Source organism: Octopus sinensis, linkage group LG2 (assembly GCF_006345805.1).
Source record: "Octopus sinensis linkage group LG2, ASM634580v1, whole genome shotgun sequence".
NCBI classification, from domain to species: domain Eukaryota; kingdom Metazoa; phylum Mollusca; class Cephalopoda; order Octopoda; family Octopodidae; genus Octopus; species Octopus sinensis.
In genome coordinates, this window is record NC_042998.1 from 46,016,569 (window position 1) to 46,034,426 (window position 17,858).

A 17,858-nucleotide genomic window follows, 5' to 3' on the forward strand; every position below is an offset into this window, starting at 1 on the left:
ATTATCTATCTCTTTTCTATTTCCCTCTTTTTCTTTCTTTCTCTGACTCTTTTTCTCTCAGCCTCTTTTTTTTTTTTCAACATCCAGTATATTTATACATAGATAGTATTTGTTGGGCTGGTATAACTACTTGTCTGCCTCCACCTTAGAATGTGACAATCCCTTGAAACTTCTTGAGAACTTCTCAGTATAACATTTTATATAACACTATACAGAAAGCGTCACTTCTAGTCTCTCAGGGTATACTTGCAATCTCTTCTCCTCTTGGTTGAAGAGTAAAGTGTCTGTTGTCAGTCCTTTCAACCATTTCCACTACATAATTGTTTTTGCTTCAGCCACTAGGCCAGAAAACGGCTAGCCCACTTCTAATAAAGATCTTTTACAAAGGCTGGAATTGGTGTAGCTGACTCTCAGTAAAATGAAATTAGTATTAAAAATACTAATAATGGTACTAATCTTGAGTTCAGTCCCAAAGTGTGGCATCTTGGGTAAATAGGTGTTTCTGCTACAGCCCTGAGATAACCACAACTTCTTGAGTGGATTTGGTAGCTGGAAACTAGAAGAAGTCTGTGTAGCTATAGACTCAAGTGTGGCTGTGTGGTAAAAAGTTTGCTTCCCAACCACATGACACCGGGTTCAGTCCTACTACATGGTACACTGGGCAAGTGTCTTGAACTATAGCCCCAAGCTGATCAAAGTTTTGAGAGTGTATTTAGTAGAAGGAAACTGAAAGAAGCCCATTACATACATAATATATATTCTTTTATTCTTTTACTTGTTTCAGTCATTTGATTGCAACCATATACATATATATTTACTTGGAAATGGATGCATGGCATTCGATCACCCATGCTAGCATGGAAAGCGAACGCTAAATGATGATGATGATATATATATGTTTCAAAATGTGACCACGTGTGTACTGTTGGCGATTTTTTTTTCTTCGTCTTCCCTTCTTTGGCTCTTTCCTTTTCCTATGTTTCTGAGGAAGAGCTCCGCTCGAAACGTTAAACCCTCCTTCTTTCCTGAGCATCCAATAATACTATGCTTGTTCCACATCCTCGCGTTGTTGTATTTTCTCTTTGTGTTTTCATGTTTGGATTAACTTTATATATATATATATATGCATATATACACACATATGTGTACATGCCTACATATATATGTATATATACATGCATATATGGGTACAGGAGATAAAAAAAAACATGAACAAAATGAGAAATGAGAACATAAAAAACAAAAGCATGGAAAATGAACTTTTTTCAAACAATAAGACACAAATAGAGGAACAAGACAAGCAACATAAAGAACATTCCCTTCATCAGTTGTCCCCCATTTTATCTACTCCGCGTTTTATATATATATATATATATATATATATATATATATATATATATATATATATATAAATATATATATATATATAAATATATATATATATATATATATCATCATCATCATTTAGCGTACGTTTTCCATGCTAGCATGGGTTGGACGGTTTAACTGGGGTCTGTGAAGCCGGGAGGCTTCATCAGGCCCAGTCAGATTTGGCAGTGTTTCTACGGCTTGATGCCCTTCCTAACGCCAACCACTCTGTGAGTGTAGTGGGTGCTTTTTACGTGCCGCCTGCACATATATATATATGTAGATATATATGCATGTGTCTTTATCTTTGTGTTTCTCTCCCACAATCACTTGACAACTGATGTTAGTTTGTTTATGTCCCCTAACTGAAGCCATTTGGCAGAAAGAGACAACAAAATAAGAATCAGATTTTAACAAGTGAGTACTGGGGTCGATTTGTTTGAATAAAACTCCTTCAAGGCTGTGCCCCAGCATGGCTACACACCAATGACTGAAACAAGTAAATGATAAAGGATATATATAAGTATACAGGTGTGTGTGTGTATATACTTTTGTTTTGTCATCACATGATGGTTATAAAATTAGTGTCACTGTCTTACAAGCAATGTTGTTCATTTCCAATCTTCCATGAGAAACATGTTTGGCCATATATATATATATATTACCAGACTATCAGATGTTGCTACACATCGCTAGTCACAATGTGCTTCGCATTGTTTTAGCCTTCAAATGACGCCACCCTGCTGGCTAAGCGAGCAGGCCGACAGAAGAAAGAGTGAGAGAAAGTTGTGGCGAAAGAGTACAGCAGGGATCGCCACGAACCCCTGCCGGAGCCTCGTGGAGCTTTAGGTGTTTTTGCTCAATAAACACACACAACGCCCGGTCTGGGAATCGAAACCGCGATCCTACGACCGAGAGTCCGCTGCCCTAACCACTGGGCCATTGCGCTTCCACACATACACACACACACACTCACGTATATATTCATATGTGTGTGCATGTGTGTTTACTGTCTCCTTACCTTGACTTCGCCTGATAGATGTAAATGAGTGTCACTGTCATGCAAGCGGTGTCCTTCATTTCCAATCTTCCATGAAAACATTTCTGGCTATGGGAAAATATTACCTTGTCTTGATACAAGTGAGAATTGGTGACAGGAAAGGCATCCAACCATAGAAAATCCACCTCAATAAAATTCTCTTTAACCCATGTGAGTATCAAAAAGTGGACATTAAACCAGTGATAATGATGATAAGGATAATGAGGAGGAGCATGATGAGTAAGAAAGACTATATATTCTATTCTCTCTTTTACTTGTTTCAGTCATTTCACTGCGGCCATGCTGGAGCACTGCCTTTAGTCGAGAAAATTGACACCGGGACTTATTCTTTGTAAGCCCAGTACTTATTCTATCGGTCTCTTTTGCCGAACTGCTAAGTGACGGGGACGTAAACACACCAGCATCAGTTGTCAAGCAATGCTAGGGGGACAAACACAGCCACATACATATATGCATACATATATACATACATATATACAACAGGCTTCTTTCAGTTTCCGTCTACCAAATCCACTCACAAGGCATTGGTCGGTCCGGGGCTATAGCAGAAGACACTTGCCCAAGATGACACGCAGTGGGACTGAACCCGGAACCATGTGGTTGGTTAGCAAGCTACTTACCACTCAGCCACTCCTGCGCCTGTCCATACTTTCCACATAAAACTGATGCTTAAAAAGTCGAGGAGTGTTAGATACCAGAGCTAAAGAGATAATTACGCTATTTTATTATAACACTGTAAAATTTTAGTTAGAGAGTTCACTTAACTTAATTCCAATGTCTTTTCAATGAAAATCTTTCTCATCATTTCAAGGATCACAATTCTACGAAATTATTCCCTTAAAGATTTCGTAGCAAAAATTCAGCTAATGGATTCTTTTGAATGTAAGACTAATTACTTTTGGAAAACGAACCTGGTTTACTGACAGGTAGTTAAAGTAACAGGTGTATCACATTACAGATCACATATACAATACTGCATGATGAGACACATATGCTAAGATATATATACATATATATATTTTCAAGACATTTTCTACGTCACTGTTTCAATGTCTCAATTAATTTTCCTTGTTAGATATAAAATATTTGCTTTGCTAACTCAATTTACATTTTACATGTTTTTTTTTGTTTTTTTTCTCTATCTTTGAATGTTTCAGATTCTATGCAAACCTCAATGTCGCTAAATGCTAAAAGTGTTATATCGAAGAGGCAAAATAACTGACTTCAATCAACCACAACAGATTCGTTATCGTAATAATGATGACAATAATGATGTATTCTTTTACTTGTTTCAGTCATTTGACTGTGGCCATGCTGGGGCACCACCTTGAAAGCTTTTAGTTGAACAAATCGACACCAGGACTTTCTTTATTAAGCCCAGTACTTATTTTATCGCTCTCTTTTGCTGAACCACTAAGTTACATGGACATAAATACACCAACACTAGTTGTCAAGTGGTAATAGGGGGACAAACACAGACACAAAGACACACACAAGCACACATCTTTCAGAGGCGACTCCAGATCATCAGTGTCACTCAAACTTACCTATTTCTTTATTACCCACAAGGGGCTAAACACAGAGGGGACAAACAAGGACAGACATAGGTATTAAGTCGATTACATCGACCCCAGTGCGTAACTGGTACTTAATTTAGCTTACCACAGATTTTGTCCCTCAGGCTCATCACAGATTTCACATAAGACACATGCCTGCTTGAAGAATTTCATATTTTCTGATTTATTTCTAACCCCAAATGGCTTATTTTTTTATACCTAACACTATGTTTTTCTCCATTTCTAAGTTAAGGATAAAAATAAAGCAACTCTGCAAAACATGACTAATTTTTACATACAGAGGAACAGAATAACAGCAATTAAATAATGACAGCAGAGCACACAACAAACATCTGTACTCTTGACAAGCGATGCCAGTTAGTCTTTTGCACCTACCAGGCTTGTTGGTATTAGCCTAAGTTGTTGGATAATTTTTTGTTCCTTTAAGAATGGAAACTTTTCATAGATTGGAATTTAAATCCTAATCTCTATGGAAATTTACTGTTTCAAGAAAACATTGAATTTGAATTACTTCAAATTTTTACAATTATAACTTCTGAGACTGAGTCAGGCACGTGTGAACGATGTTGAGAGAATGTCTGCTATGAAGGATATTTTTTGGCACAGGGCACTTCTAAGATGACTGCCAGACACTGAATAAAAATAAATGAACTGCAGCCAGGCTCAATAAAAGAAGCCTGAGTTACTGGCTGTAATTACATACCTGAAGCCAGTGTTAGTAGAAATTAAATCAGCTTGCAAATACATGTTAACTTTACTAAATTTATACTTGGGCTAAGCCTAAACAGCCTGAGTCACCACTGCTATATATATATATATATATTACAAGGTTATGTTTACCAAATCCATGCACAAGGCTTTGGTCAGCCTAAGGCTTTAGTAGAAGACACTTGTCCAAGTTGTCACAATGGGACTGAACCTGGAACCATGTGGTTGGGAAGCAAGCTTCCTATCACACAGCCATGTCTATATACATTGTATTATATTTTTATTTTGAGTCGGTCTCATATCTGAGGCGCATTTAACATATATATATATGTGTGTGTGTATATATACTTATATATGAGACTGACTCATATATATATATATATAAGTCATATGTATGTATGCGCAACTATGCCTCCCCTGGTCTCGATGGAGTTACATACCTGCTTCTCAAACGTGGCAGGCACTTCCTTTTACACCAGCTTTCTATTTTCTTCCAGTACTGTCTCAACAATGGTGCTACTCCGGAGCAGTGGAAAACTGCCAGTGTCATTCCTCTGTTCAAAAAGGGCGACCGCACATCACCTGTCAACTATCGCCCAGTCAGTCTCACTAGCTGTATTGCAAAACTGATGGAATCGTGTGTCAGAGAAACACTCTGGAACTTCTGGAGCTCTCACAGTCTCATCCGACCCTCACAATATGGATTTGTCCCTAACTCCAGCTGCAGTGACCAGCTTGTCGAGTTCCTTGAGGACATTACTCAGATTACTGACAGTGGCTCATGGGTGGATGTTGTCTACCTTGACTTTGCTAAGGCTTTCAACTCTGTGCCACACAAAAGGCTTATGGTGAAACTCTCTGCAATGGGTGTGGGGGATGACCTTTTTAACTGGTTGAAATCCTTCATCCTCAGCCGAAAGGAGGTAGTCACAGTTCTAGGACAGCACTCTACACCATATGAGATGTCATCGGGTGTACCACAGGGATCTGTCCTTGGTCCCCTCTTGTTTGTGGCATACATTAACGACATAGATGCCAATTTAAAGAATGCCACAGTATTGAAATATGCAGACGACATCAAGCTGTACCTTGAAATCAAGAGGACAGATCCTGATGTCTACAACTCTTTCCTGCAATCAGACCTAGACACAATGCAGCAATGGATCACAGACTGGCAACTGAAACTGGCTGTGGACAAGTGTACCACCATGCATTTTGGGAGAAAAAACCCTGCGTTCACTTACTCCCTCCACAACACTGATATCAAGAAATCCTCTTGCGAGCGTGACCTAGGCATCACTGTCAGCAGTGATTTGCGTTGGTCAAAGCATATCTCTAAGATTGTCAGGAAGGCCGAGGGTGTCTTGGCATCACTCAGCAGGTCTTTTGTTAGCCGCTCTCCAGCCATCTATTTAAAACTGTATACAGCTATGGTACGACCACACTTGGAATTCGCATCATCAGTTTGGAACCCCTATCTTGCACAGAACATTGACCTCCTGGAATCTGTCCAGAGACGTGCAACCAAACGCATACCCTCCATCAGACACCTACCATATTCTGAGCGCCTTGTTTCCCTGGGCATGGATTCACTGAAGCTCCGGCGTTTGGCGACGGACTTGGTAAACACCCACAAAGTTATCAACCACCTCACCAACAACAACACTGAACACCTTTTTGATCTCCATGTGTCTAACACACGTGGACATGCCTACAAAGTCAGAAAACAATACAGCTCCCATGACTTTCGGAAACATTTTTTCACGCTCAGAGTTGCCTGCGTCAGTTGTTGACTGCCATGACACTGCATCTTTTAAGGCCCTCATGCTTTCCGAAATCCGCCGAAACTACACCTGATTATATATACACTTTAGATGAGTTGTAGTGCACCTGAGCACTGTACACAATTATTATTATTATTATTATTATTATTATTATCAATCTCAATCTTGTCAACGTCAACTTAAATTCATTAACATCAAAAATAAATAACATCAATTTAACCTTTTATTTATTATTCCTACTTAACTCTTTTAATATATTATTCCTAAAAATTCCAGCACAGTCACCTTCAGTAATAAAAATCAGCCAGCTGTTGATCAATATATGTATTTATGAATGTAAATACATATTGATCAAAACTGGGCAGATTTTGATTATCAAAGATGATTGTGCGGTATGATTTAGGAATGGAAATAATGAATAAAAGGTTAGACTGATGTTATTTTTATCTTTGTCTTCTTGCATAAGTATCTAGTATAGTATATAGTTTTACATACATCTAATGTACGACTATATGTATATCTATGGTAATGTGACAGTTTTTATTATAGAAAACTTGTAATCCTTTACAAAACCTTTTAATGTTCACATTCTTTTACAATTCTTCAACAGACACCTATAAAGTTATTAACCACCTTATTAACAATAACTCTGAGCACCTTTTCAAACTCCACCTGTCTAACACCCATGGACATGTTTACAAAGTCAGAAAACAGCACAGCTCCCATGACTTTCGGAAACATTTTTTTCATGCTAAGAGTTGCTGAAGTATGGAACAAACTGCAGGTATCAGTTGTTAGTTGTCGGAGCACTGCATCCTTCAAAACTTCCATGCTTCCTGAGATTCGCCAACACTACACCTGATTCTCTCCCCTCCATACACACGCAAGCATGTATCTGACTCATATACTGTTCACTTTCCAGACATTTGTACATTACTGCATATGCTTTATATGCACTTTTGACAAGTTGTGGTGCACCTGATCACTGTATACAATAATTTCATTATTATTATTATTATAACTGCTGTCAAAGTCTACTCATAAAAAAAAAGTTGCTCCATTCTTCAGAGACATCTAAGTTGACGATGATGAAATTAAAGTTGACAATGATAAAATCAAGAGTGACAACATAGTCATGACTGAAAGTAATGAAACTGAGGCTGACAATGAATTTGTGGTTGGCATTTATGAGACTGAAGTTGATGACGATTTTGAGGTGGAAACACAGTATATATTTCTTTGGTCTAGGCACTTGGTCAAATTTTGTTCAAAGGAATAGAGTTGACTTAATTTGATATGTATTTTAATAAAATACATATTTCATTGATTTTAGAAAAATGGAACTTGATGAATTGAGCTTGATGGGATTTGAACTTGTAATGCAAAAGAGAAAAGGCAATTTTGTTCAGGTTCTATTGTTCTACTTGATAACACCAAGCATACTCCTTTATTTAGAGAAGAAGAAGAAGAAGAAGAAGAAGAAGAGGAAGAAGAAGAAGAAGAAGAAGAGGAAGAGGAAAAAGAAGAAGAAGAAGAAGAAGAAGAAGAAGAAGAAGAAGAAGAAGAGAAGAAGAAGAAGAAGAAGAAGAAGAAGAAGAAAAGAAGAAGAAGAAGAAGAAGAAGAAGAAGAAGAAGAAGAAGAAGAAGAAGAAGAAGAAGAAGAAGAAGTTACAGTATAGTCTCAGATTATCTTTCATTGAACAGACCTACAGCCAGTGGTGGACAGGGTCTGAAAATATTGGTTGTCAGGAGACTAAGGGGACCCACCAGCAACTACAATGCTATCATATAATTTTTTTTTTTGCTAAAAGTATTCTTTTCAACTGTCTACAAATGCAGCCAGGCTGAATTAATGCATTCTTCCAGGAGTGAATAAAAAATTCTCAAGCTTGAGGGGATGGGCCCTTTTAGATACTAACACGAGCCCCCATATATGGATCCTAATGGCGCAGGAGCCCACTTGCCATTGGGCAAGCGGACAATCTGGACAGTCTGCCACTGCCTACAGCACATCAATAATGAGATGAATAACTAGGAGGAGATTTTCAGTTCTAGATGTATTAAATCTATTACTATGCATTCCAATACACAGTGGTTAAATGTTGTGTGCAATGCTACAAGAAGTTTTGAAACTCAAGTCTTCTTCAAGAACCTTAACATAGTTTCCTCTCCTTCAATGTTGTCCATTTGTCTTATATAATAACGAACTTATTGTATATAGTGCTCAGGTGCAGTACAGCTCATCAGAAAAAATAACCAAAACTGCATGAGCAGAATATGCACAGGAAGTGAACAGTGAAAAATGTCTTTAAAAAAAAGAAGAAACGGGGGTGGGGTGTACCAGGTGCACTATTGGCAAATTTCAAGAAGCAGGGAAGTTTTGAAGGATGCAGTGCCTCAACATCTAATAACTGATGGAAGTAATTTATTTCTTGCTTCATCTATGTTGTTTGTTCCTTCTCGAGCCATGCCTGTCTCATAAGGCCGGTTTCCCAGTTTCCTTGGCGTATAGGTTCCCCACCTGAATGGGATGCCGGTCCATCGCAGGTGAGCTGCAAGATGCAGGAGGAAAGAGTGAGAGAAAGTTGTGGCGAAAGAGTCAGCAGAAGTTTCGCCATTACCTTCTGCCAGAGCCGCGTGGAGCTTAGGTGTTTCGCTCATAAACACACACATCGCCCGGTCTAAGATTCGAACCCGTGATCCCTTGACTACGAGTCCGCTGCTCTAACCACTAGGCCATGTGCCTCCACTTGCTTCATCTATGGGTTGGGTTGTATCTGCACAATACAGTAAACATCCTCCGATCTGACACCACTGGGCTAAAGGGCAGCTGGATAACTGAATTTTCCAAATATTCGATCATCACTTTTTAAACTACTTACAAAACTCATTAAAACTATATTAGTATTGTCATTAATATTCTGAATGAAGTAAAAATGAGAAAAACAGGAAGAAATAAAAGTATAATTAAAGAATAGGTTTTATTTACCTAATAGAATACAGGTACTGTAAATACAAAAAAAAAAACTACTGCACTTTGAGATATAGGAGGAACTTTCTTTCAATGACAATTAATTAATTAACATAAATTAGCACAAATTCTTTTGACTCTAATTGATAACACATTTTCTTTTTTTTTTTTTTTGGTTGTTGTTGAAGTGGTGCTGATTGCTTGGGAGTTTTAGTAATTTGAATACCAGAGGGAGTTTAAAGTTTATTATAGTATGTTTTCATGTAACTCAATTTTGTGATATTTCGTAAGTGAACATTTGAGTTGATCCTTTATTCCTAATCTTTACCTAACTCTTCCATAAGAAAACAATGTTACTCTTTCTCAATACTCCTCCAAATTATAGTTTATATAATAGTGTAATTATTTCACTTACAAATATGCACCTGTGCTTCTGCTATCACAACTAGCTTGAGCCAATGAAGGGAGTAAGTTACATAGTCACCCATTTTGTTAGAAACAACAGCAGATTTCTCTCTCAAATCAAATCTTACTGTTAAAAAAAGAACAGAAATTGCAAGCACATCGTGGATAATGTAGTTGTAAGAATTAACACTTCCTTCTCTAAGCCTAGATTCGAAACCGAATCCAAGAATTCTCGGTCGTCCAAACCACGACGAGTAACAGGACAAAGAAAATCTTTTTTCGCACCTGTTGATCGTCGTGGTTTGGACGACCGAGAATTCATGGATTCGGTTTCGAATCTAGGCTTAGAGAAGGAAGTAGTGTAAGATTTAACACTTCCTTCTCTAAGCCTAGATTCAAAACCGAATCTAGGCTTAGAGAAGGAAGTGTTAATTCTTACATAGTTCTAGGTATAGTATGTTTGAATAAAATATAAGATGATCAGAGCTGGAATACTTTTGATCTTAAGTTTTGCTTGATTAGAGCTGACCTGAGATGAAACAACCTGCCTCTTCTTGACTCAGTCATCTCTTCAATTCATTTGCATCCACTCTATTTTCTAAATTCAGAGTTGCTCTTATTATTCTAGATAGTTGATTACTCACTTATTTAAGTCTTTTGCTTCTTATGAACAGGTCATTAATTACGTTGCTCCACTGTCCTCAATTCTGGGCTGTGTTTTCTGCTTCTTTTCAGTTAGATCCGTGTTTTTCCAGCATTCTTTGCTGCACCATATCATATGTTTCTCTGAAGCAAGGCTTGTTTCCGCTTTTGAATAGTCCTCAGTGCTTCTGTAACTTTTCTTTTCTAGGTAGGTGCCTTGACCCTATACAAACCCCTTTTTACTTCTGGCTAGTGGTGCTCCATATTAATCTGGCTTCTATCCTTTGAGCTGTTCAGCATGAAGGCCCTACTTATGCTTTCCACTGGTATTGATCTCACAGGAGCACACAAACCATTATACTGCAAGAAGGACTGGACCTTGTGGTGAGGATACTTGATTCCCCTTGACTTATTATGTAGTTGTATTAAGTACCAGTAATGTACTGCAGGTCGATTCAATTAGCTGTAATTCTTCTATGCAGATTCTGACCAGTTGCTAAACTATAGGTATTATTATTATGTAGTAAGTGTTCATGTTAACACATGTAATGCAAAGAGTATTAACAAGTTAACTATAAATAATTACTTGGAGCCAGATTAAACAAACAAAACAATACTAGTTAATATTATTTTAATTTATTTTAACAAGTGTGGGAAACAACTTTGGTTGTGTTTCTGACTTATTATTTTTTCATCAGCAAAACACAGACTTCATCATAATTGGTAAAGTAGTGGTAAGAGAATCACAAAGTAAATGCACAAGATTACTTGGCCAGTGGTCATAATAGAAAAGCAGAATTGTTTAGATAATAGATAATTGGGAGACATCACCTGCAGTGTTGATATATTTAATGCATGTAATGATAAAAAGCTAACTAGAAGTAATTAGTCTGTGAGGAGAAAAAAGCAATATTAATCAATGACTAATTTTAATTATTGATGGAAGTCTAATGATATTTGCTCAAGTTGCAATAAATGTTGATGATGATGATGATGGAGAAACAGGAGAGAAAAAGAAGAGGGTAATAGTAAAGTTAAAAGAAAAATCATCAAACATAGATACTTTATCGTTTTCACAAACCAATGGAAAAGTCTGTATGGTCAACTGACCTAATAGAAATAACAGATAAATATCTCTCAAATCACACCCCACTATGTTAGGAAAGAACACACTGGATGATATTAGTTCTAGATTCACAGCATATACAAGGTAAAAAAAAAACTCAAGGGGGTCACAGTTGAAAAGCCTTTTTGATAATTGAACAGAGCTGACCAAAGGTGTGTGCATGTTTGTGTGTGTGTATACAGTGTTCCAAAAAAGTGTATGTACACACTGAATGATTATAAAGTCAGGAATTATTAAGATACATTTCATTTTCAAAATTTGATAGAATCTACTGACAAATATTGATTTTCTTATAAACACCTGTTTTCAAACTGATTATTCTGAAAAATGTTAAGCAATGGAATCGGAAATGTTCAGTGTTTGGGTGCCTTCTTGTTCAATGGTCACTCTCAATTTGTCAATTGTTGATGGTTTGGTACTATAAGCTTTATCTGTTATGAATCCCCATGAAAGATGGTCTAGTGGTTTGATATCTAGTAAATAAGAGAGTATTCTACAGAACCTCTTCAACTAATCAACTTGTTTGGCAAAATCTCATCAGGGTAGGCCATTACATTATTATGATAGTGTGAGGTGCCCCATCTGGCTGGAAATAAAAACTCCACATCTTCAAAGTCCTCTTGAATGCTTAGCATGACAGACTGATATAGTAAGTTCAAGTAAATGGGACCAGTTACACCATCTGTTTTTTTACTTGCTTCATTCATTAGACTGTGGCCATGCTGGGGTACCACCTTTAAGAATTTTTAGTTTAATGAATTGATCCCAGTCCTTTTTTTAAGGCCTGGTACTTTTTCAAACCCTTTGGCTGAACTGCTAAGTTATGGGGATGTAAACACACCAACACCAGTTGTCAAGTGGTGGTGGAAAAGAAACACACACACACACACACATAAAATGGGTTTCTTTTAGTTTCCATCTATCAAATCCACTCACAAAGCTTTGATTGGTTATAGTAGAAGACACTTGTCCAAGCTTCTTACCACACAGCCATGCCTATCACCTCTAAAACAAACAAACAAATTCCAATAAATCCTTTTTATGATAAGCTATAACATAATGTAACTCCTGGTAAATTAACCCGATGTTTCACTGAAATATGTGGATTCTCAAGTCCTCATTAGGTGTAATTGCGATGGTTAATTGAGCCATTTAATTTAAACATAGCCTCATCACTCCAAACAATCTTTGTTGGAAAGTGTGCAACTTCCATTCCCGAAACTCTAAGTTTTGTGAGTGCCAAGTGCCACTCACAAAACTCCACTCTTCTTTCTGGACCATCTTCACTGAGAGCATGAACAATTTTTGGAATGTAATTTTTCCAGGGACAGTGCTTCAAAATATAATGAACATTTGATTTTGAAATTCCTATCTCACAACTCACTTTGGGCAAGTGTCTTCTATCATAGGTGAAAATTAGTTGTAGACACATTACTAGTCTCACTGGTAAGGCTTGAACTTGAAACATCAGTTAAGTTTCTATTATTACATTAACCATAAGGCAGTGAGCTGGCAGAATTGTTAGCGTGCTGGGCAAAATGCTTACCAGTATGTTGCCCATCTTTATGCTCTGAGTTCAAATTCTGCCGAAGTTGACTTTGGCTTTCATCCTTCGGGGTCAATAAATTAAGTACCAGTGAAACACTGGAGTCAACGTAATCGACTTATCCCCTCCTCCAAATGGCTGCCCTTGGCAAAATCAGAACCCATTATTACAATAACCATTAAGGCAGTGATATGGTAGAATCAATAAGCACACTAGGCAAAATGCTTAGCAATATTTCGTCTGTCTTTACTTTTTGAGTTCAAATTCCGATGAGGCCAACTTTACCTTTCATCGTCAATGAAATAAGTTCCAATTGGGGTTGATGTAATCGACTTATGCCCTCCCCCAAACTTGCTGGCCTTGTGCCAAGATTTGAAACCATTATTACATTAACCATTCTCACTCTGCTTTCTGTTTGTTCTAAAGAAGAGCAGCATTTACTGATCCATTTTCTGTAACAGAGACAAAAAGTCATCAGAAGCTTTCATCAGAGTATATGGACAGTGTTTTACCAGTATAAACTGTCAATAGATAGATTGAAAAAATTAGAAATGGTCACACAAGAAAAGAACCAGTATTACTATACCTTACTGATAACAATACTGAACAAATTCATGACACGGTTCTGTACAACTGAGAGGTATGTATTGATGAAGTGGCATATAATTTGCAAATATGTCATGTCATAAGTAGATTTGCCTTTGGTTAAATTTGTGCAAGATAGGTCCAAAAACTTACAGAATGGTACAAAAAAAATCGTTTTCAAATCTACTCATAACTTTTGGATCGCTATCCTAATATAAGCGAAACATCTTCAGAATAAATGAATAAATAAATATAGAATTGTCACTGGTGGCAAAATATGGATATATCACTATGAGCGAGAGAGTAAGTGTGAGAATATAGAATGCAAACTTCCACAATCGGCTGATACAAAAAAAAAAAGAAAGTTAAAAACTTAACCAACAGCAGAAAAAGTGATTCCGATATTTTATTGGAACTTGTAACGGCCAATATCGAAGCAATATCAAGAGTAGTCAACAGTGAAGATGTTCATTATAGGGAGATGTTATACGACAAGCTAAAAGCGTGCAATTCAAAGCAAATGCTGAGGACTACTGTTGAAAATCTTTGTGTTGTTGCATGACAATGCCTATCTCCATACAGCCGCTCACACCGTTGAAATATTTCAAAAACTCAAATTTGAGGTATAAGTACGTTCTCTATTAGCCTCCTTCCTGCCACCTGTTTGCTCTAATCAAAGATGTTTTAGGAAGAAACGATTTGCCTCAGATCAAGAAATGAAGAGGTGAATATATTAAAACGTGACTCCTCTCTTATCCGAAACATTTTTCTAATACTATAACGAAGGTTACTGAATGTATTAAAAAAAAAAACAAAGACGCGCGTGTTTACACACACATATATATATATATATATATATATATAATATATATATATATATATATATATATAAATAGATAGATAGTTAGATAAGGAGAAAAACTGCATTATTGAACAATAAATCATTTCTTCACGACTTCGACGAGTTTAATGTTCCACCGAAGACATAACCTACAACATAAAACGGTAAAAAAAAAAAAAAAACACAGCTTAGATCGAAGTTCAACGATTGATCCAGAAAGCATTGACCATGATGTGATTATTTTAAGAGTAGTCATAGACAATGATGCAGTCATAGACGGTTTTTTTCTAATTGCAGTTATTTCACAGAGTCGATAAGGAGTAATAATTTTTTTGTTTATTTTTATAATTACGACCTTACCTTCGAGAATCGTTAAACAGTATCAGTCGCACACTGAGTCAAATAACTCTACCTTTTCCTTACAGTTTTGATTCCTCGAGTAAATATACTTAAAATTGATAATGTATGAATTAAATGTAGAAAGCGAAAGAAAATAATAAAGAGGAAAAGAAACTTTCACTGCGTAAATATATTATTGTGAGCACGAATAACAAGTTTTGTTAACTTTCAAAAATACTTTCCTTCATTTCATTTTTATTTTATTACTATTATTTTTTTAACTTTTAAAGTGGCACTTCTCAAGAATCTGTTTTTCTCAACAGTATTTATTTAACTAAGTAAAATCATTTGACAAACCATTTCGTGACAACCACTTGACTGCATGCTTCTAACGTATTGAAAGTATAAAATTAATAAATGTGACCAACGACCCGACTGTTTATCTTTCTTTGTTTTGTTTGATACTTTTTGATTTCATACCTTAAAAAACAGTGTTGCTTACCACTTGAACAATAAAATCAAAGTTTATATTGCTTCACTTCTTTAAAGAAATGTAAAGAAAATAGTTTTACCATCCACAAAGTGTATTAAATTGTAAATAAAGACATTTTTTAATTGAATTTATTTAAATTTCTCGTTTCGTTTGTTCCACTCATAATTTTGTTTTGCTTATATGGCTAAAGTGCCCACTCGACCTGACCAATCAAAAGTGTCGTCGGCCTTCGTTAGTCTGACCTAAACCCACTTTAAATCGTTATTCGCGCACTCTCTGCCTACCTTAGGTCATATTTTGAGCTTCATTATTCTTTTTTTGTTTTTAGTGAGCTATTCGTTTTTTTTTTTCTTCTTCTCTCCCTTTCTGAATAATCTCACAAATTAATGCATTGTTTCTTACGTTTGTTATTTATATCTGGAAAGTACAGGGACGGAAAAGAAAACATCAACAAATTCTCACGCACGTTTTGATTTGAATTCGTCTGCCGACAAAATCTGCTGATTTATCATTTTTCGTGTTTCATTCATTGTTTCACGTTAGAAATTATTTTTTGTTTCTTTGTTATTGCTTGTTGATAGTTGATTTGATTATCTATGTGTTTGCGGTTTCAAAACGATGTCTCATATCGATAGTTCTCATCAACAACAATATCAATCGATCAACAGCAATACTTCTTTATGTAACCTTAAAAATAGTAACACGACTGATGATCTCCCTAAACAGTTTGTATCTTCTCTAAGAATTCTTTTCGATATTCTTGATGAAAACCACAGTGGTTATGTTCGATTATTGGATATTGAAAGCCGATGGAAGGAAGACGGTGTTAAAGGCCTTCCGCCTGGTGTTGTAGATGCTCTCAGAAAAGTGACACCACCAAATGGTTATTTGAATTTTGATAGATTTGTAGCCGGTCTTAAACTCGTTCTGTGGCGAAACAGACTTGATGATTCTCACAATAATACTGATGTTGAGCAATCAGATCAAGATGGGGTTTTCTTGGGTAAGGAAAACAAATTAAACAATTATAATGATGAAAAAAATATGAATTTCACAGGGTCACAAGAGCAGTACGGCCACATAAATCTTTCGCCAAATATTGATGGTCAGTTTTTCAATCGGCATCACAACACTGCGGCGGATGTCTTTAACAGCAGCTTAACTCCAGCCACTGGTATAACGAATGTGCCTGGCCGACTGGGCAGCAGTCAGCACACTACCTTAGGCCATCAGAACAGTGCGACAAACGTGACAACCAATGTGCATAGCAGTGGTCATCAACACAACACTCATTATCAGACATCAGCTAGTCATTATAATTCAAGCAATACACATTACAACACCCCGGTTAATAGTAACCACGATACTAGTCGATATAACAATAATAACAGTCTTCAATCTATTGGAACTGGAGTAGGAAACAATGCTGTATCTAATGACAAGTTTACTCACAACCAACGTTTACCTTGTCTTACAAGATCTGCAGACAGGCCACCCCTTCAATCACGACAGGTGAGCCACTCACACCTTCAATATAATACTGATACACAAGAACCTTTTGCAACTGACCAGGCATCTTTACCCACACATGCATCTAATACACACCAACGTTCCTTGTCTCCACCCCAAGTGCCACCAAGAGACCAAAGCAAAGCCAATATTCTTAACGAACTGAAACTCTGGCAGAAACAGCGTATGAAACATGTAACTCCAACTGCTGCAGAATCACAAAATACAAATCGTTACACATCGTCCAAATGGAATTCTGGACGAAATATATCTGCAAATGAAAGCAAAGATGCAGACAGGAATATATATGGTAAGAATAACTAATATTGTATTACACGCACGCACGTACACATGCACATGCACACACTAGTTTGATTGAATTTTAGAAAAGGTATTTGCACAGCGAAATATTTCTCATTCAGATTGAGAATTCTATTCTGCCTTGTTTCAGAGTCAAACAAGATTAGAAAGCATTTTATATTATTCTTAAATATATTTTATACATAATCCAGTAATAGATAATTTAGTTTGTGAGTTTTTATATAAAAGTACTATTTACATGAATATATTGTGAATTTCCATATAAAATTCTTTTCTTATTTGAATATATTTGCTATTTAGGTATTTCATATATGTACACATGTTTTTGAAGGATAAAATTACATATTATCCATTTCATGGTAATCTATATTTCTTCCTTCAACAAAAATAGTAAAACACTTTTTTTTTTATTTCTTCACTTTTAAGTGATATAAAAATATTTAAACCATATATCAGTACTAAATTTAAATCAATTATTGACCAGTGCATGTGTTTATTATTTTTTTTTTCCTTTTGAAAATGGGAATTTTTATTCTTAAATTTGTTAACTATTTGTGGTACTTTTTCCCATATTATTGATCAG

At 36.2% G+C, this 17,858-nt stretch overlaps 1 protein-coding gene across 3 annotated transcripts in view; it reads left to right on the plus strand.

The window, feature by feature from the left end:
* Window positions 1–15,623: 15,623 nt before the first annotated feature.
* The window catches only part of LOC115229435 (uncharacterized protein DDB_G0283357-like), a 114,445-nt gene continuing 112,210 nt past the window's right edge, over window positions 15,624–17,858 (plus strand). For 2 of the 3 annotated variants that reach the window (XR_005003710.1, XM_029799791.2), the window contains exon 1: window positions 15,624–17,264. Coding sequence is in view for 2 of the 3 variants with exons in the window: in XM_029799791.2 (XP_029655651.1) it covers window positions 16,064–17,264 (1,201 nt within the window). In the remaining variant the exon portion in view is untranslated. The remainder of the gene's footprint in view (window positions 17,265–17,858) is intronic. The other variant, XM_029799798.2, reaches the window with a different exon arrangement.